Below are 21216 nucleotides of genomic sequence, written 5' to 3'. Positions count from 1 at the left end.
GGGTCCTCCTGCAGACAGATCCTCCTGCAGACGGGTCCTCCTGCAGACAGATCCTCCTGCAGACGGGTCCTCCTGCAGACAGATCCTCCTGCAGACAGATCCTCCTGCAGACAGATCCTCCTGACGAGCGTCCGTTAGCTGCCGCCGAGCGTCTCTGAGATGTAAAGAGCGGCTGTGAGAGTTGCCGTTAACTCCTCGCAGCCTGTGAAGATGATTCAGCAGACGGAGCTGTGAGTCCGGTGGGATGCTGCAGAGACGGAGAACCAGAACCATCCAAGATTAAAGCAAAGAGCAGAAGATGCTTGGTGCTCCAGTCACATGCAGGTCAGGTTCAGTTGTCTGGTTCGACTAAACTTCTGCTTTTCTTTGCAGGATGAATCATAAAACTGTTTGTAATCCACCTTCTTGTCCTTCAGAGGAGGATTAAAACTCCAGGCTTTGACTCTGCAGCAGCTCCTGGAGACGAGTCAGCAGGTGTCCAGATAACTTCACGTCTCTTCAGGATTATTAGATAATCCAGATGTTTGTGTTCCTGCTGCTTGAATCTGAAACACCAGAACAAACTGCAGACTGTCACTCTGCTCCAGCTGCTGAGATCATTCAGAGGATCGCTGGTAGTTTGTCTGCAAAGTCCAGATGACTGAACTTCTTTTTCTTCATTGTTAAAAAAATAAATAAATCTGTTTGTGATCCTGCAGTTTGTCTCCAAACACCAGGAGTAACTCAGATCTGAGTCATCCGACGTCTGCCGCGATCGCAAACTCTCAGGAAAGTCTGAAGTGTGACGTCGACGGCAGCCGGAGGAGCAGCTCTGCGTCCGTGAAGATGCTCGGGGAGATGAACTGTGAGACTTTCCCACCAGGAGACGACCCGGCTGTCAGACGGAGAGCCCGGCTGTCCTGTAAACCCTGAGCCTGGACTGTCAGGCGGCTCCTGCAGGCGACTCTGGTTCCTCCTCACACTGCTGCTGCCTCGCTCTCTGTGTGACGCTCCGACTGGCTGAAGCAGTGTGTGTGAGAGAGAGAGAGAGAGAGAGAGAGAGAGAGAGAGAGAGTGTGTGTGTGTGTGTGTGTGTGTGTGTGTGTGTGTGAGAGAGAGAGAGAGAGAGAGAGAGTGTGTGTGTGTGTGTGTGTGTGTGTGTGTGTGTGTGTGTGTGTGTGTGTGTGTGTGTGTGTGTGTGTGTGTGTCCTTTCAAACTGGAGTCTCCCCCTCCTCCTCCCCTCTCTCCTCTTATATTTACATGCTACTGTACCTCCCTCCCTCTCCCCTCTCTCTCTCTCCCTCTCTCTCTCCCCCCCTCTCTCTCGCCCTCCCTCCCCCTCCTCCCCCTTGTTACCCCGTTGCCGTGGCAGCAAATCTCTGCTAAGGTTCAGTCCCCACGTGCAGCTTCACAGAACCTCGCCAAATTAAAAGCTCTCCCCCCATTTATCTCACTTTTCCTTGCTTCCTCGCTTCACCTCCCCCGTCTCCCCCCGTCTCCCCCGGTCCTCACCCCTGTGCCGTACATGGTGAGCGCTCCAATAAAAACAGCTCAGAGGCCCAGGGCGTGTTGGTAATTGCCCCATTTGTAAAAACGCCAATAAAGTTCTGCAGACTTAAAGAAGGAGCAGCCGCTGCAGCTCGTTCAGGGCTGGAAACTGATCGAGGAGGTTTATTTTGAAGATGCACTGATTTGTGTGTGATGTGATGAGCAGAGGGCAGACGGGTAATTAGGGTTGATACAATGATTAAAGCTGCATTTGGTGTTTTGTGGCCACTAGAGGGCAGAAAACTGCACACGTCTGACAGATCATCACCTTGTAGAGGAAAGACCTAACGAGGCTCATCAAAGCTGTGATGAGGTAAAGAGGCTCCGAGGAACTTTTGTTTTGTCGTTAATTTAACTTCCTCAGACTTCATTTCTTAATTTTACGAACATTATAAAGTCACAACCTTTGGACCGCTCGGCAAATCTGAGTCCTTCACAAAGAAATCCACAATAAGCAGCTTTAAACAAATGAAAGTTGTTTAAGTGATTTAAACATGTAAATCACTACAGATTGTTACATTGAGCCTTTCAAAACGTCTAAAAACAACTGGACTCTGTTCTGCATGTTGTTGAGTTGTGTTCTCACATCATCACAAACGTTTCCACCAAAGTTAAAGCAGAGAAATCCTCCAGTGTCCTCGAGGTGACGCTGAGTTTCATCTGGTCGTCTGTGGCTGTAACTTCAGGAGAGAGTCAGAGAGAGAGGAAGGAAGTCTGAGAACGAGACCGAACACAACCAGAAGGAAACTTTAACACATCAGAGAGTTGAGCTGAAGCTCTGAGTGAAGTCAGCACTCAGCAGAGACTCTGGTTCTGGTTCTGGTTCTCTGTCTCCTCTCTGTAACGTTACCTTCATGAAGTAAAGTCCATTTCCCCTCCAGCTCCAGTCAGCAGTCAACAGTACAGAACAGAACCACCCGACAGTGGAGGTCACCTCCGGATCACTGCTGCAGTCAGGCTGATAAACAGGAGTGAAGATAAATCCACAAGTTCAACAGTAACTCTGAGCTCTGCTCCCGTCGGTGAACGGCTCCGGATCAGAACCTGATGTTTGTTCCTCCAGAAGCTCTGACTGTTTTGCTAAATATTCCACTAACTGTGTTCTCGTCTCGTCTCTTTCTCTGCCTCCTGCAGTCAGTGTGAAGATTGCGAACATTAGTCCAGAAGACAGCGAGGGACAGATCGGTCCACAGATCTGTGGCCTGAGGGGCAAAGACGGCAATAACACATCCACAGTTCAGAGTCTCATGAAAGATTTAAAGTGTTTCTTTCTTTCTTTTCTAAACAATAAGAGAAAATAATGTCTGAAGTTTCTGGGACGCCTGAGATGTTTCCACGTGATCTGAGTCATCCTATCTGGTCACAGGACCGATATCTTTCTGTCATCGATGAAGCATTTTAATCTGAGCAGCTGGATTTCTGCGTTCATGAGACACGGTGCTGTGGCTCGTATGAGGAAAACAAAGATGTTTGTATTATCTTCTCTTCTGCTGAAGCCTGAAGCACAAAACACACAAGCTCTGATCAGCATTTTAACAGCAGCAGAGAAAAGTGTTTTTGCTGACGGTCGCAACTCAGACGTCAGTGAAACAAAGTTGTTCAACATTCACCAGAATAACTGCTGACTGAGAGTCGAGAAACACGAGCAGAAGGAAACAAATCTAAAAGTTTATCCAGATTTTCTCAACATGAGCCTGAAGTGTTGCTAATAAACTGTTTATCCTTTGAGACGGACAGAAGACGTCTGTGAGATTACAGAAATACTCTGAGAACAGGGCGACGATGTGATGCACACCATGAGTTATCAGCCGATCTGTAGCAGCAACACTTGGTGTTTCTAACGAGACGTCAGGACATCTCCAGGGATCGTTGTGCCGGTGACACCAGGTGATCTGAACAAGACTTCGGGACATCTCCAGTGAAGTTTGTGGCTACAACACTGAGTGTTTTTCATTAGACTTTCAACGAGGCCATTCTCTGTCCCCTCGGTCTGAACCAATGAACCAAAGTTCAGGTGTGAAAGCACCCTGAGACTTGATTGATACCCTGTTGGTGCTTTGAGCAGCAGTGGTTAGAAAGCGTTCGGTACCAGGGAAGGACCGTGAGTTAATTTGATGCAGAGTAAAGTCGAGGCAGCATCCAGCAGCAGAGTCTCAGTCGACTCAGAAACGAGCAGACGGTCTCTGAATATTCACTCTCTCGCAGCAGAGAGCTTCTTGTTCCTGTAATTGCCAATTAAACCATCTGGCGTTGGGCGAGCTCGTCTTGGCAGCCGATCACAGAGCAGTACTCTCGTTAACATTATCCACTCATCTGAGCCGCCGCGTACAGCCGGCCACTTATCACTGCCTCCTCGTTACACGCAGCCAATTATCTGAGGTCGCTCGTTTGGGGCAGCCACTTATCTCACCGGTACCTTAATTGACTAAAAACACATAGAGAAGCTGCTGACGGAGCGAATGTCTCAGAGTTTCACCTTCGTGTTTCCTGAAGTTCAGTTTGAGGTGAATTTGTGAGAGGAGAACTTTTCATGCTCAAATCAGGAGGAACAGAAATGATTCATCAGAGTACACGTGTGCTTCTTCACTGGAGGACACACGAACAGGTGACGTCAGGCTGCTGCTGATGCTCCGATCTTCAGTGACGTTTGTCAGTCAGACGGTTGATCCACTGAGTTGTGTTGCAGCTCCTCCTGGTGGCTGCTCGTCACAACTACAGGCTGACCTGAGGAGAGGAGGGAAACAGAAGATCAAGTTACAGGTGATGAAGAGAGAAGCCGGTCGGTTCAGTCGTGTTTCAGGGCTTCGTTAAGAAAACAGACTTTAACTGCACCAACGTACCTTTATTATAAATACTGTGAACGTGCAGGTCTGCAGGAGAAACTGAAGATATCAACTGAAAAAAGTTACTGCATTAACATTTTCATTTCCACAGTGTTTGTTTACATTTCTGTTTAATTCATGTATTTAAATTTATTTATTTCCATATTTATTTGTGGATGTTTCTCACTTTTCATTTTGCTTAATAATTCATAAATATAAAGGTAGATAAGTTGATACATTTTTATGTTTTGTTTTACCAAATGCAAAGAGAAAACCCGAATATGCAAATAATTTATTTGTATTTATTTATTTTTATTTATTTTATTTATTTATTTATTAATAAAATGGAAATGAAATGTGACATAAATTATAATTTCTGTTTTCATTTGCTTGTGTTTATTTACCGTTGTAAAATTTCCTGTATTTATTTATTTTGCATTTAATTTCCCATTTTATTAGTTTATGTGTAAAGTTATTAAATGTGCATATTTCTCATAAATTTGCAGTTCTTCAGTGAAAATGCTCCAAATGGAAACTGAGAAGAATATTCTGCTGAAACTTCCTTTAATGATAAAAACTGCACTTAACTTTTAAAGGAGCAGTCAAAGTTGAATTAACGCAACATTAAACTGTACTAATGTTGATGAAAGAGATGAACTTCCTGTTTGTTTTACAGTCTGATTGTTACTCTGTCACAGTTTAGGTTTTTCATTTTGTGATTTCCTGCTTTATGTTGAACGTTTATCTGTGTCTGAAGCTTTTATGCCTCCATGTGCTGCTCATGCGGCTCTCACCTGTGTGGTGCAGTTCCTCGTTGTGACCACTAGAGGTCACGATGAGCCCGTGTTGTTCAGCAGCAGCTGTGAGTCACTGACAAACATAAAAACTTCAAGCAGTTAATGTTTGTTTTTATTTATTATTTTGCAGGTTTACATTTCTGTTCAAACATTAAAAACACCCAGAAAACAAATCTTCAGTCTGAACCAACAGAGAAATGTGAACTCATATGGAGGACCGAGGCCGCCAAAATCAAGAATGGATAAATAAATAATCCAATAAATAAATTATTATGTCGTTAAAAGCACCAAAAATGATCTAATAATAAATGAAGGACGTAATTATTTTATAAAACGTGACATAAATGAATGTTTCTGTTTTGTTTTGCTTCATCTAATTGTTCATTTTATGAATATATTTATTTTTAAATGTATTTATTTATTTGCATATTTATTTCTGGATGGTTATCACTTTTCATTTTGTAAAATAACACATAAATATATACAAAAATAAATGTTTATGTAATATTTTGCAAAATACAAAGAGGAAACGATCCAGAAATAAATATGCAAATAAATAAATAAATTTATTTTAAAATGTGTTTTAAAAAGACATGAATTGATATTTTTGTTTTAATTTACTTCTGTCTTTATTTACTTTGTAATTTTTCCCATATTTATTCACTTTTCCATTTTATTTATGAATTTATTCATTCATGAATTATTTTGTTTTACATATATATTTCTGTATTTTCTTTGCAAATTAATACATTAATATATGTAAATAAAATAAATAAATACATTTAAAAAATGAATAGATACATGAATTAAATGGTAAAAAACAATAAGTATGTAGAAAAGGTGAATTAATACAGAAGCAAATTAAATGTACGTCACTTTTCATAAATTAATAAATGCCTAAATTCGATCTTGATTTTATTTTTGGTGCATTTAATGACACGTTGACTTTTTTATTGAGAAATTTATTTATTTATTAATTGATTTTAGGAGGAATATGTAAACACACGGTGGAGTTTGTTCTGAGTGTTCAGCTCCACTAAAATGAGTTTTGTAAAATCATCACTACAAATAAAAAAAGCAAAGCTGAGAATCCTGTTTGTTTTAATTCTACATCAACAAAATAAATCGATCCGACCAAATAAAAATACATGAGGACAATAACAGCCTCTCTGCGCCAAACATCATAGAGAAAAACGGTTATTTAACTGTGTTATTCATGTGAGTTTAAGCACAGTGACGAGTTTTCTCCTGCTGCTAACACGGTAACATGTTGGAGTTAAACTAAACTGTTGATCACTGTAAAAGCTGAAACACCAATAATACAAAGTGGTTTTCACGCGGTCCAGGATCGGCCGTCTCTCTGGGGTCGGGCTGAAGTTTGGACACGTTCTTCAGTAAAAACATGAATTCTTGTTCCAGTTGAATTTAAACTGTCGACATTTCTTACATCAGCGGTGATTAAACACAGCTGCTCCTGTAACTCACACAGTGTCTAAACCTTTAAAAACAACAGGAAGTGTAACTCTGCAGGAAGCGACGACCCGCCTCTGCCTCTAATCGATTGGGCTGAAGTTGTCTTCCTGCTCTGTGATTGGCTCGTCCAGCTGCTGCTCTGCAGGCCAGCTCCTGTTGGAGGAACAGAGGTGAAACTCAGTTACATCAGATCCTCGAGAAACTTCAGACAGAAGCAGCGAGCAGAAGCCGTGAACGTGAACGTTTGACTTCAGGCTGCGAGCGCGAGTGTTTATCTACGCTACAGTCAGAAGATTCATCTCAGTGTCAGACGGCTTTAATGTTCGGTGGTTTGTCTGATGTGATGTGACTCCAGGTGGTGATTCCTCCAGAAGGTCTGGATCTGCACCTGACTGAGCAGCAGTACTTTGTAAAACCCGTCGACGGACGTGAATTTTTCTCTGAAAATTCAATATTGTCAACTCATGGAAAAACGCAAAGTTTGCATGTTTGCGTTTTTCCTGAAAAGACACAAATTCATGTCCGTTTGCATCTTTGTGTGAAATGTAGACGTGTTAAAAGTCCCCTGGTTTGGTCTGATCGCACCGTGAGCCTGAGGACAAATGAGCCGCCATGTTGTCGGTTCGTGTTGTGGTTCTGACGAATGCTGGTAGAACTTCAGTGTTGACCAGGAACCAAACAACACATAGTGCAGCTGTTCTACACGAGCGGGTCGGATCTCTGCGTCCACCGAAGACACGGGTCAGAATTATTTCTGTCCCAGCTGCATTCCTGACGAGACAACAGCTGGACATATCACACACACACACACATATCACACACACACACACACATATCACACACACACAGACACAAACACACACATCACACACATATCACACACACGCACACACATATGTCACACACACACACACACTCTCTCACACACACACACACACACAGACACACTCTCTCTCATACACACACGCACACACACACACACACACTCACACACACACACACACACACACACGCACTCCTTGGCCCTGCACCCAAACTGATTTCTCACTTTAAAGGAGCAGTCTGTAGTTTTTAGGGAATAATTATAATCAGAAGAGAAAAATCACATTTTTAAATTCATTATTTTATCATCAATCAGACAAAATCATTCTGATCATCAATAGATCCGTAGTGTCCAGTATTTATCAGAAGTATATGTATCATTTAGTAGTAAGTAATATTTTAACACCATATCTTTACTTTTACTCGAGTATGACTGTTGGGTACAACACTTAATGCAGTGATCGAATGTAACTAAGTACATTTACTCAAGTACCTGAGTACAATTTTGAGGTATTTGTAATTTACTTGAGTATTCCCATTTCCTGCTACTTCATACTTCCACTCCACTACATTATGGAGGCAAATATTGTATTTTTTACTCTACTCCATTTATTTGATAACTTTAGTTACTAGTTACTTTACAGATTACGTGCTCCATTTTTTAAATTATTGATTTATTGTCGAATCAAAGATCTTCAGTGGCTCATGACTGAATAAACTGCATAAACAAACCGACCTTAAAGGACAACACAGTTTACACTGTTTGACTTTGTTTACATGTGGCGGACCCTGCCACCTCTCCAGCTTCAGACAGTGTTCAGGTTCTTATTCTCCTCTGAGAGCAGCTCGTTTATTCACTGATGGAGACAGTTTGTGTTATCACCTCATTAATACTGTAAATATTAAAATCTTCTGTAAATCTACGTAGTGCACCTTTAACGGCCTGTGGGGGAGCGAGGACACACCGGTGCTCTAACCAGCAGCTGACTGCACCGTCAGGCTGCTGACGGCACCGCGCTGCAGAGAAACAAAGAGCCAGCGATGGAGAATAGATGCACAGACATCAGCTGAGCTCCACAGACATGAGAGCAGCGGTTTTGTCTTTGACAGCGACGGTCAGCACATAATCCTCAACACAAACAGAACTGCTGGGAAATCAAGTCTCACACTCGACGCTGGACGAGAGATTAACGTCCTGATTGTCTCTCTGCTGTCTGACGCGTCATCATGTCAGCGAGGTGACTGAAACCTCAACACATCAGTTTATCGCCGGCGTTGAGCTTCTGAAACCATCTCAACAACCTCGAGTCACCTTTAATGGATTTTCTGTCCTTTTTTGCTCTTCATCTGTTTTAATTCCTCACGTCGTCTTCTGATCATCGACTTCACTCTTTTATTTATCTCTCTATCTGCACTACTGTTTTCTTTCCTCCTTTCTCTCTGATTCTTCCTGTTTCATCACTTTTATTCCTTTCACTTGTAATTACTCAAACTGACATTAGTGTCCTAACGCACTCTTTACTTTAGTTACTAGTTACTTTGCAGATTACATGCTGCATCAGCACAAAAGCAGCTCATCAGATCTGATAATCCTTGACTCATAGTATACAGCATATACTGTACATACTGTACATTTAAATATGTATAGTTAATTTTTTTATCCTTTTGATACTCAAGTACATTTAATATTAGATACTTTAAGACTTTTACTCGAGTACTATTCATATAGAAAGTCAGAAGTCAACATGAAGTACGACTTACTTTTTACCTCCATGTGGCTCTCCAGTCAGTTGGTGAAGCTCCAGACTGTTTTATATCTGAGGTGACTGCTAATAAGAATAAACCTCGTGTATAATTAAACATAAAGAAGTTTATGTACAACATAAACACACAGCAGCAGGACAGAGTACAGCACAGATAAAGACCACAGACACGGTCGACATCACAGCGTCCGGCCTCCAAAGAAGCTTTTATTTCAACCTTCAGCCTCTCGAGACGTTCACATGTACAAAAATCACAGTTTGAAACAACAAACAGTCAAACACAGTCCGGTCCAGAAACAGCTGATCAGGATCACGTGTCTCGTCTTTCTACTTCAGTGTCTTGTGTCTGTCGGTGCATTGATGACACCTGTTACATTATTTAATTATTTTACCAACTGCTTTCAAACATTTTGTGTTGTTAGCACATATTCAAGCAACAAAATGGGTCATTTGTCACCACCGTCTGACGCTTCTGTCTTTAGGTAAGATGTTGAAGAAGGTTCTCAGTCCTCCAGGTCCTGGTACCTCTAGGTGCTGTATCGTAGGCAACTGGACTTGTTTCAGTTTGTTGAAGACGTTTCACCTGAGGTGAAACGTCTTCAACAAACTGAAACAAGTCCAGTTGCCTACGATACAGAACTTAGAAGTCCTATTAGTAAGAAAAGTTGATTTTTTGAGACTTTGGGATGGCGGCTGAACCGACCTACAATCCCAGAGCGTCAGTTTTTGACGAGTTTGGAATGAGACTCAAAAATCTACTTTCTTCACAAAAAGGATCTCTGAAGTTTGGTGACGCTGAAACTACGAGGTTAAACTTCGAGAAAGAACGTGGTCGGTGGTTGATTTCTGGTCAGACAATGAAAACAAATACGTTTCAAAATTTGAGTCCCTCATTTCAAAAACACGCACAAGTTCGATATTAATTTATATCTATAAGTTTGAAGTTGGTCATGAAGTGATTTAAAGGCTTTTCACACCTGAAAGTCTGAGCCAAGGTTTTTGTTAGACTGCAGTCATTTGATTTGTAAGCTTTGGTTTGCAGGTTCACAAGTTTTTCTATGATTGACTGAATCACTTTCAAGCTTTGGCGACGTTTAATATTTTCTTGTTAGGGTTAGTGATTAGTTTACCGCCGTGTGGCTCAGCGACTGTTTCAGAGCTAAAAGATTGGACTATGTTATTTTCCTGACGCCAACTGATTGTTCTACCAGTGTTCTCAGAGTTTTACCGGTCTTGTTCGGTCTCCTTACTCAACGATGTCGTCCTCCTCGTCCTCAAAGTTCTCCTCGCCGTCGTTGGCGGTGGCCTCCTGGTACTGCTGATACTCGGACACCAGGTCGTTCATGTTGCTCTCCGCCTCGGTGAACTCCATCTCATCCATGCCTTCGCCCGTGAACCAGTGCAGGAAAGCCTTTCGGCGGAACATGGCCGAGAACTGCTCCGAAATCCTCTTGAACAGCTCCTGGATGGCCGTGCTGTTGCCGATGAAGGTGGCGGCCATCTTGAGGCCCCGGGGAGCGATGTCGCAGACGGCCACCTTCACGTTGTTGGGGATCCATTCCACAAAGTAGCTGCTGTTCTTGTTCTGGACATTCAGCATCTGCTCGTCCACTTCCTTCATGGACATGGGCCCGCGGAAGACGGTGGCGACGGTCAGGTATCGTCCGTGGCGAGGGTCGCAGGCTGCCATCATGTTCCTGGCGTCGAACATCTGCTGGGTGAGCTCGGGAACGGTAAGCGCTCGGTATTGCTGGCTCCCTCGTGCTGTCAGGGGAGCAAATCCTGGCATGAAGAAGTGCAGTCTGGGGAAAGGCACCATGTTGACGGCCAGCTTGCGAAGATCTGCGTTGAGCTGCCCGGGGAAACGGAGCGAGGTCGTCACGCCGCTCATGGTGGCCGACACCAGGTGGTTGAGGTCGCCGTACGTGGGTGTGGTGAGTTTAAGCGTGCGGAAGCAGATGTCGTAAAGGGCCTCGTTGTCGATGCAGTAGGTCTCGTCTGTGTTTTCAACCAACTGGTGGACCGACAGAGTGGCGTTGTAGGGCTCCACCACGGTATCTGACACCTGGAAGGATCAAACAACAACAGATATGACGAGGTGTTGAGCTGTGACGGAAAATTTGCAACAAGGAGACAAAAAGACAAGCTGGTCTTCTCTTTGATACCTTAGGCGAGGGCATGACGCTGAAGGTGTTCATGATCCGATCGGGGTACTCCTCCCGGATCTTGCTGATCAGCAGGGTGCCCATACCTGAGCCGGTGCCGCCTCCCAGAGAGTGAGTCAGCTGGAAACCCTACAGGCAGAAGTACAGTCAGATGGGGAGTCACACTTTGTTCCCAGATATTTACGTATTAGAAGTTTAAGTAAGACGCGTTTTTAAAAGGACCCTTATGACAAGTCATTACTGTGAGCTTCACCTAATGAAGCTACAGATTTACTATTTACATTTGATGCCAACTGTCTGTATTTGACAGTTTTTGATGAACCCGAATAGTTCTGAGGTCTGATACTCAGGAGTACTACTACAATAAGTTAAAGTACTTTGAGGAGCTGTTAAGACAACCGTTAATGTCTGAACAATTATATAAAAACCTTTGGAAATGGGGAATTGTCAGCTTGCTGGTGGATAAAAACCTCTGAGGACCAATACTGCAGCTGAACATTCATGTTTTTGCAATATCACAAGTTTGTGACTCGGGAAAGAGACCGGAAAAATATGCACACAAGAGAAGTTAGCCTCAACCTAACCAGGTAGTTTTGTTGCCTGAACCCTTTCAAACTGAAAACAGATCAAAAAAGAAAATAATAAGTGTGTTGTGTATAAATAAGTGAACAGCAGTGACGATCCTGGAGCAACATTCATGATGTTCCCTGACGTGTTGATATCGATCAAACCAGAAGCGATCTTCACCTGGAGACAGTCGCAGTGCTCACACTCCTTCCTCACTATGTCCAGGACCGAGTCCACGAGCTCCGCCCCCTCCGTGTAGTGACCTTTGGCCCAGTTGTTCCCAGCACCTGTCTGACCTGCAGACAACCAATCAGCACAGAGAAAATCCATCTGTGAACTGTAAAACGATCGCCACAACAGATGGGAATGTGCGTGCAGACACACTCTCGACTGGTGACCCATTTCTCAGCCGGGGGAGAGGGAGGACGGGGGAGCTGCTAGATTTGATTTCATGTGTGTGTTTAAGACCGACAGAGAGATCTACAGCCTCCCTGCTTCTCCTGCTGCACAGACATCAGTTTATTAAACAAACCCTGGAGTCTTCTCACTGTTTACTGTACAATGCTGGAAAGGTTCATCGCTCTCCAGCTCCTCCGTCCTCTGCAGAAAGTGTCTCTGATGGTGACGAACTCTCAGAGAATGATCTTTTAGCTTCTAGTTTTGCAGAACAAGCTCTGATAAAGTCGCTGTAGACTCAGTTAGAGACTCGCTGCTGAGCACAGACAGAGACTGTCCTCAAGCTACAGAAGGGAGAGCGTGTCACTGATGTAGGATCAGTGCATCTGAATATGAACTTAACCTTTCTTCTTTTACAGGGTTTATCAGGAACACGAAGCAGAAACAACCCAGATAGTCGTCAGAGTCCAGCTGAAGGTCTTCGGTCATTATCAGAAGTTAAAGCTGAATCAGTGAGTAAAATAAACCAAAGTTACCGAAGATGAAGTTGTCTGGTCTGAAGAGCTGCCCGAAGGCTCCCGAGCGAACGCTGTCCATGGTTCCTGGTTCCAGGTCGACCAACACGGCCCGGGGGACGTATTTATGTGCTGCGCAAACACAGAAGAGTCGTTAACGGCAACAAAACCTTTATCTCGTGTTTCTACCAACACGTGACGCTTACCAGCATCCGATGTTTGAAAAAAAGGAGTTAAAGTGGATCAATTTTAGAAGTGTGACTGATATCACGACATCATCTGTCAAACCTGTTTTTAATCAGGGAAAAAGGACGAATGCTTTTTGTCATTCAAGTGTTTTTTGTAGAAGATTCTCTGAGAAAAATGATCCTCGCAAAACATTTTTGGGTCTTCTGTAGATGTTTAACAGTTTCATGTAGGACGGAGTTTCTCAAACTTATCGCTCAGAGGTCGACATCGGATTTTTATTCAAGGTTCAGAATAATTTAAATAACAAAGTAACATTCAAGTTTCAATTTATTTGACACAATGAGCTCTGAAACATGATGATGACAGAAAATATGTATGAGTGTATTATTAACTCCACAGTACTGGATGCACTCAGCAGACCTCCTGAGTGTGTGTGAGTGTGTGTGAGTCAGTGTGAGTCAGTGTGAGTCAGCTGTTGTGTTGCACTCACAGGAGGCCTCATTGTAGTAGACGTTGATCCTGTCCAGCTGCAGAGACGAGTCGCCCACGTAGCTCCCCGCAGGATCGATGCCGTGCTCGTCACTGATCACTTCCCAGAACTGACCGAGTCACAGCGGCGAGAAGAGAAGAAGAAGAAGAAGAAGAAGAAGAAGAAGAAGAAGAAGAAGAAGAAACTGAGATCAGTCTGTGCAGCTGACTTCCTGCCTGCGTGGTGCGTTCACTGACACATGTCAGCCATGTCTCTACTTTTATTTACAACCTGCTGTTTGAGAAGCTGCGTCACAGCTGAGTTACTGTCCGCACAGTCACGCCACTCCATTACCCAGCAGCCTCTGGGGTTACAGAGCGTGACACTCCATTACCCAGCAGCCTCTGGGGTTACAGAGCGTGACCTGTTGACTGTTCGTTCAGCTCTGCTCATGTTTCTCTTGAAACAACGTTCACTCCTCCGACTGTCGGCCCAGAAACTGGAATAGTTGTGTGAGTGGTCAGAGTGTGTGTGTGTGTGTGTGTGTGTGTGTGTGTGTGGTGTGTGTGGTGTGTGTGGTGTGTGTGTGTGTGTGGTGTGTGTGTCAGATTCCTTGAATACTCTCACAGTGGCTCTGAGCTCCCTTCACTCCTCCTCACCACTGTGTGGAGTTTATCACAGATCAGAGATCAGTTCACTGCTCTCATTCGTTCTCTCACAGCTGAACTCCGTCTGATCTGTTATTGATCCGTTTAGTAAAAATCAATTAAAATCTTCAGATTAATGGAAACGAGACAGAAAGCAGAAACGAGGACACGAGGTTTTATTCTGGATCAGGATGAAATGTGTTGGAGTGGAAGTGTGAAGTAACAGGAAATGGAAATACTCCATTATAAATACAAGTATCTCAAAATTGTACTTCAGTGCTTGAGTAAATGTACTCGATTACATTTATTTACATTCTTTTACATTTTAGAAAGTACTCAAAGTCACACTGGAGGTGAAGTAAAGATATGGTGTTAAAATATTACTCATATCACCCAAATGAACAGTACTCGAGTAAAAGCCTTAAAGTATCTGATATTAGAAGTACTTAAGTATCAAAAGTACAAGTAAAAGTATATTATACATATATTTGTGTACTATGGGTCGACTGATTATTAGAAAATCAGTGTTTTTTGTGTCGCTTGTCGATAAAATAAAGTAGGAAGTATAAAGTACAAGTGCCTCAAAGTAAAGTACCAGTGAAGCAGAGTACTTGAGTAAATGTACTCGGCCTCTGATCGGAACCGCTCAGTGACCCTGGTGGACTCAGGACTGTAAAGCGGCTGTAGAACCGCTGACACGCGCTAAATAGCGGAGAACCCAGCGGGGGTTCGGCTCGCGGTGACCCGGTCTGTGGCCTACCTTGGTCCCGATCTGGTTCCCGCACTGTCCGGCCTGGATGTGAACGATCTCCCTCATGTTGGTTCCGTGTGTCGGTCTCTGGTCCCGGCTGCGCTCTGCTCGTGTGTCCGCGCTCCGCTGCTGGGTGTCGGCGTGCGTCTGTCACACGGGAGCGCGCAGCCGGCTTCGTCTCCTCCTCGTGCGCGTTCACGCGACCACGCCCTGAGGGGGCACCCATGGGTCCAGTCCGTCCCCCTCAGCGAAACCACTGTGTCCTACTGATGGAATGTAACCGAGTACATCTACTCAAGTACTGAACTTTAGTACAATTCTGATGTACTTTACTGAAGTATTTCTATTTTCTGCTACTTTATACTTCCACTCACCGTGTATTTGATTACCAGAGTAACTAGTTACTTTACAGATTACATGCTGCTTCAGAACCACAGTAGAACTTTAAGTTGTTCCATCAGTGCCGGTCTGATGTTCACACAGAACAAACTGGAGACGTGACGACACCTGGAGGAGCTGCTGCGTCAGGACCACGTGTGACATCAGTCAGCTGCTGCTGAGGTCAGCAGGCGTCAGGGCGTCAGGTCACAGCTCTGAAGTTCTGGTTCTGAAACAGTTCACAGCTCTGAAACACTTCTGGTTCTGAACTATAGAACATCTGCTCACTGACTGCGTATGTAAAGTAACTAAAGTAATAAATGTAGTGGAGTAAAAAGTACAACATTTGCCTCCTAGTGGAGTGGAAGTATAAAGTAGCAGAGAATGGAAATACTCAAGTAACGTATGAGTACCTTAAATTGTACTTAAGTACAGTACTTGAGTAAATGTACTTAGTTACATCACTGTAAACAGTGCTGTAAAAAGTATTCAACAGTCATACTCGAGTAAAAGTAAAGATGTGGTGTAGAAATATTACTTTGGTAAAAGTTAAAGTCAACCATATGAACAGTACTCGAGTAAAAGTCTTAAAGTATCTGATATTAAATGTACTTAAGTATCGAGATTACAAATAAAGTATATATATTTACATGTACTGTATAAACTGTATTCTGTTGCTGGTTTCTGGTTTCTGGAAACCTACAGAGTGAGACCTCCTGCTTTATAGAACCTCACAGATCCAGAGAAGTTAGAAAACTCATCTTTTATTAATTCATTTGATTCACAGTCAGAATTTAATTTATCAGAACTAAACTTTTTATTTTGGCGTTAAAACGAATCGTCACAGCAGAAACTCACATCTCACCGGACAGGCAAACTAAAACACTCGGTGTCCAGACGGACGAGGAGAAGCAGATAAAACAGGCTGAACAGGAGGAAAACGTTCACTAACAGTCGTCGTCTCCGCTGAGCTGCAGCAGCGATGAGGACGTGTAGAGCAGCAGCTGACCGCTCAGTCTGGTGAGGAAGGTGAAGCAGCGCAGCACCGACCTGACGGCAAAACACAACCTGCATCAGTCACCGAGAGAAGAGCCGACAGGTGACAACAGATCACCTTCAAGAGGAGGTTTCTCCTCAAAGACAGAAAGAAGTTCATGCAGAACATTTGCTGAATTTACAAGAAGGAACAAATCAGTCAGAATCAGTCAGAGACAGAGTTTCACACAGTTTATAAAGTGTCTCCAACTCAACAACTCACTAAACTGACACATTTGTTAAGGGAGTCTGGGGACAAAGAAGTCGCCTATACTGGTTACTGTTTAGTGTGTTTGTAAAATGTGACATGTTTAGATCAATAAAATGTTTCTTCTTTCATAAATTGAGTGTAAATGGTGAAATCAGTGTAAACAGTGTGTTCAAACAGCTGCTAAATGTTGGCAGGTGAGAAAAGCTTCCGCTGCAACAAAACAACAGTTTGTTAAAGGAAAGAAACGACTGTGTGTTGGATTAAATGCTGAATTTAGAAGAAGACCCAAATAATCAAGAATCTGTCAGAGACGATGTTTCACATAGTTGGTAAAGTTTCTCTTCATGCAACAACTCCTACAATCAGACTATTTGTTAATGGAGTCTGGTGATATCGTGGTTAAGAAACACCTTCCAATTTTGATTTAATGCTGAATTTACAAGGCACCAATGATTCACAATTAGTTTCAGCCATGTGAAAGTTTATAAAGTTTCTCCTCAACTCTTAAAATGTTCAATTTTTTTAAAGGGAGTCTGGTGATACTGTGGTTACTAGTCCAGTGGATCAGTTGAAACAGTGAGGAAGTACTCAAGTAAAGTACAGTTTCTTCATAATAACTGGAGTAAATGTACTCTGTAATGTACCAGCAGAGGTGGACTCACCTGAGGACGTGTTTTATCCTGGTGCACCTGAAGTCGTAGGACAGCGAGTACATCTCATACAGCTTGGCCTTGATGGCGAGGCAGCACAGGAAGTCTTTAGGGTGCAGCTTGTAGAGGTCAAAGGTCAGTTTAGCGATCCCGTTCTTCTTCGGCTGACGGAAGCTCGGGAAGATCTGCGACAGAAGATGAAACCTGGATGTGATGGACGAGCTGCATGGAGCCGTTTTAAATCAAGTCTCCAGCTGCTTCAGTTGTTTTACTGTGAAGCTGCAGAAATGTTCTGTGGACTACGACACTTTATATCATCAGGAGGAGACGATGACTGAGTTTCACTTTCTGGGTGAACTGTTCCTTTAAAGTGGACACAAACAGAGTGTAAAACATTTGAACATGCTGCCCTCCTGTGGAGGAACTGGAGAGAGCAGACAGGCTGGTGCAGCCATGCTGCCACAAACTGACACTTTTTACAAGGAAACAAACAACTTACTGTTTTCATTTAATGCTGAATTTACAACAAGGAGACAATGATTCAGAGTCTGTCCTCACAAAGTTTGTTCAGTTCCTCCTCATGAAACAACTCTTAAAATCACTACATTTGTTAATGGAGTCTGGTGATGTTTAACAAGCTGGGACCAGACAGTGTTTGACAGTTTGGCTTGAGAAATGAATTCAATGATTAATGTAAGTAGTTAATTATCTTTGGATTAATTAACAGACGAGCTGATGAATAAATGTTTCTGCAGTGTCGAGTCTCATCCTGACTTCTTCTTCTTCTTCTTCTGGATCATCTCCCGACATGATGCTCACCTTGTTCTGCGTCCACAGCTCTCCCTTCTCCAGCACCATCAGCGCCGTGTTGCCGGGCAGAGACTGGAAGAACTCCTCCGAGTCCACCACGGTCCCGTCCTCCTCCAGGACCAGAGTCAGGAAGTGGCAGGAAAGCATGAACACCCTCGCCGCCTGAGACGCAACACAAAAGGAAACCACTGATCCACGTACGGAGGATTTAACAAGCAGCTGTCTGACATCAGACGTGCGAGTACGACTCCACCTGCAGCAGCAGCTCGTCCAGAGACGACGCCTCCAGAGCTCGCCGCCTCCGGCCGCTGGTGCAAACCTTCAGACAGCGAGGCTGAGCCGAGGGCAGGACGTGACGAGAGAGGGTGGTCTGGACTGTTGACACGGACCTGCCGGGTCAGAGGACCAGAATCTAATTACACCTTCAGGCCCACTTTACATGAACCAGTAATTTGATCATCATGACAATCATCAATATGAACAATCATAATTCCAAGCAAACATTATAATGTTTCTTTGAATAGTCAGAATTATTATTAATGAATGAAGGAAAATAAAAACAGAAGTAACAGTTTGAAAAGGAGAAGGTAGAAGTAAAACATCTCGCTCACTTTTTCTTCTTCTAACAAATCCTCAAATTTATTTACAGCTGACACACAAACATCCTCAGTTTATTAAATACTTAATTAATATTGATATACACATCTGGAGCTGGCCTTCATATTAAATTACATGACACACATGTAGATATTTTAAATCTCAGACTGGACGACAAAAATCAAATATCACAATTTTTGACCAAATACCTCGATATCAATATTTAGATTATATCGTAGGGCCGACTGTTGGTACTTAATATATGAACACGATGAGATTTTTATCAATAATCATGAATATAATGTGGATCTGATGACTGAAGCGGGTACAGACGAGCAGAACTGGTCCACTTCGCTGCTGTGAGGCTTTAAAACCAGAACAGACTCACTGAGACACGTCACCACCTCAAAGTGTCTCAAAGAGTCTGAGACTCAAAAATATGAAAATACTCTGAATCTGATGGATTTTCCTAATTCGGCTTCATTCCCTACGCAGCATGTCCCGATGCAGACATGCGGGATGTGTCGGTATCATTCTTGTTTTCGAGTGTCGTCTGGAGAAACAACACATTCAGAAGATGAATGTGCGACACACAGCCGCTTCCTGTTTACTGTCAACAAAGCAGCCAACAGGCTGCAGAGCTGAGGTCGAGACGCTTCAGGAGGAGAAACACACTTTTAATATTATCAAAGACTTTGGTGTCAGCAGGTTGTTGGATGCATGTGAAGTCACTCTGACGTCTTCGAGCAGGAAGCTGAACAACACGAGTCATTGATCACACACGGCTGCATGTCAGCAGGATCACTGGAGTAACGCAGAGAGAATAATGAAACCTGAATATTGTGGGGGGCCTTTTTTCTCTGGAGCCCCAAAACCTCTGCACGTCCCTGGAGGCAGACACTGAAAGTGGATCAATGGCTCTGTGCTGCTGACACTGACTTGTTTTTAGTTTAGTCTCTTAAGTCCTGATTAGTGGAGTCATGAGGACATTAATGATGGTTTATCATGTTTGTGTGTCAGTGTCGTCGTTAAACGTGTTAAACGTGTGTCTTTGTCTAAACCTCCGGACACAAACACAGTAACCTGAGCCTGGATCAGTGAACTACTGAGTACACACGACTCAGAAGGAGTTCGGGACATTTGTGCATGTATTTTGCCAACAGTGTGTTTATGGCTTCAGTGTGTTGCTCTTGGAGAGTCGTGTGTATCTGAGTTACGAAAAAAAACGTTGTGTTTGTGGAACCGGTTAAAAACTAAAACATCCTAATGTTCTTACTCGTTCTGAGCAGTGCGGTTCTGATTCTGTTGCAGCCGTCCACGTCAGTACAAAGTGGATCCACACTGCGGTGCTGCTGAGACTTTTCAGCACAGAAACATCTTTACGCACGGCTGGTTTCATGGACTCCAGATGCGCCAAATTACGCACCACATCCGTCAAATCTTTAGATTTAAGAAGATTTTTCTCCTTTTTATTTTAACTTTAGCGAATCAAACCAACATTCAGCACGAGTTCTGTTCACCCACCTCATCAGAGAGTCCGGCAGCAGAGTTCTGGCGTATTTCACTCCAGACTGGATGGACAGCGGCGCCATTGTGATGCCAATCAATCAATCAATAGATCAATAGATCGATCAATCAATGGATCAACAGATCAGCCAGTGAGCGGGAGGAACAGGAGTGTAGGAGACTGGTCAGCTGCAGCTCCGGGGTCTGATCACCTGCACACAGCCGCTCAATGACATCACTTTATAGAGAGCTGAAGCCCCGCCCCTTCCGGTCCCCCTCATGGACCTTATTTGATCAAAGCTTTGTCCGGTAGTGATGTAGAGAGACAGATCATCTATTGATCCTGTCTGAGGTGCGTCATGAGTCACTCAGATGATGTTTGTCAGTTTAAAGATAGTTTTCCAAGTCAGTCTGTGATTGGTCACTCATCAGGGCTGAGAACCAATAGGAGGGAGAGCTGCCTCAGGCCTGTTTCCCTGTCAGATAAATTAATATAATGAAGTAAAAAAAAACAATATTTCTGTTCTGTGTAGACTATAAAGTATTAATGTGATGTACTGAACAAACAGCTGAGAGTGTCGTCAGCTCATCTCCTCATGTAATGAGTCACTTCTCTCTCCTCACTGTTGTTTCTTGTGTCCAGCACAGAGAAACTAAAACCTTCAGAGCGACTCTGCTCCAGAGACTTAAGGAGCTTACAGCAGAAACCAGCTGCTGTTCCTGTTTCACAGATTAGAGGGAACATTTTAATGTGGTGAGTGAATAATAATCAAGCCTTTATTTGTAACTGCCTGAGAGTAAAGGTCATCCGGAGACTTACAACAAACACAGACCAGTATTACTGCAGCACACTCACAGCCTCTCTTCATGCTGTGAGTCTTCATCTTCTCACCTGAGCTGAACCAGAGCTTCAGCATGACGGACTCTGCACTCAGGAACATGTTCTCAATATGAAGAGAGAGTAAACCTGCTTAAAATGTGACATAGATTCAATTATTATTGAGCTTCAACAGCCCGCATTTAAATCTGCGACTCTATAATAACAAGTATTACATTTATAAGGAAAACAACATTATTTTATCTACAGTTATAACAACAGAGACAAAATACACAAAAATTGTGTTA

At 43.4% G+C, this 21216-nt stretch overlaps 2 protein-coding genes across 5 annotated transcripts; both read right to left on the bottom strand.

Moving 5' to 3' along the window:
- Positions 1-4822: 4822 nt before the first annotated feature.
- Positions 4823-15082, bottom strand: tubb6 (tubulin, beta 6 class V). Of its 3 annotated transcripts, none has more exons than XM_084340076.1 (7): positions 14914-15082; positions 13528-13636; positions 12870-12980; positions 12118-12233; positions 11371-11499; positions 10456-11270; positions 4823-6773 (listed from the first exon to the last, which is right to left on the bottom strand). In XM_084340076.1, exons 1-7 carry the CDS (start codon positions 14968-14970, stop codon positions 6701-6703), a joined length of 1410 nt encoding a protein of 469 aa, XP_084196202.1. In that variant the 5' UTR covers positions 14971-15082; the 3' UTR covers positions 4823-6700. The 3 variants fall into 3 exon arrangements, 2 of the variants coding, with proteins under 2 accessions (XP_084196202.1, XP_084196203.1); XM_084340077.1 differs by having other exon boundaries at positions 10434-11270; positions 14914-15080; XR_014621138.1 differs by lacking the exon at positions 4823-6773 and adding an exon at positions 9385-9788 and having other exon boundaries at positions 9832-11270; positions 14914-15080.
- Positions 15083-16026: 944 nt separating this feature from the next.
- On the bottom strand, positions 16027-20301 carry cidea (cell death inducing DFFA like effector a). 2 transcript variants are annotated; one of them, XM_084340100.1, is made up of 5 exons: positions 20110-20301; positions 18242-18377; positions 17998-18150; positions 17191-17363; positions 16027-16350 (listed from the first exon to the last, which is right to left on the bottom strand). In XM_084340100.1, the coding sequence occupies exons 1-5, from the start codon at positions 20175-20177 to the stop codon at positions 16230-16232; spliced, it is 651 nt and encodes a 216-aa protein (XP_084196226.1). In that variant the 5' UTR covers positions 20178-20301; the 3' UTR covers positions 16027-16229. The 2 variants fall into 2 exon arrangements, with proteins under 2 accessions (XP_084196226.1, XP_084196227.1); XM_084340101.1 differs by having other exon boundaries at positions 16027-16332.
- Positions 20302-21216: the final 915 nt, after the last annotated feature.

Source organism: Pagrus pagrus (assembly GCF_965226575.1).
Source record: "Pagrus pagrus genome assembly, chromosome: 20".
In the NCBI taxonomy this organism is placed as follows: Eukaryota; Metazoa; Chordata; class Actinopteri; order Spariformes; family Sparidae; genus Pagrus; species Pagrus pagrus.
This window is presented reverse-complemented; position numbering and strand designations above follow the sequence as displayed.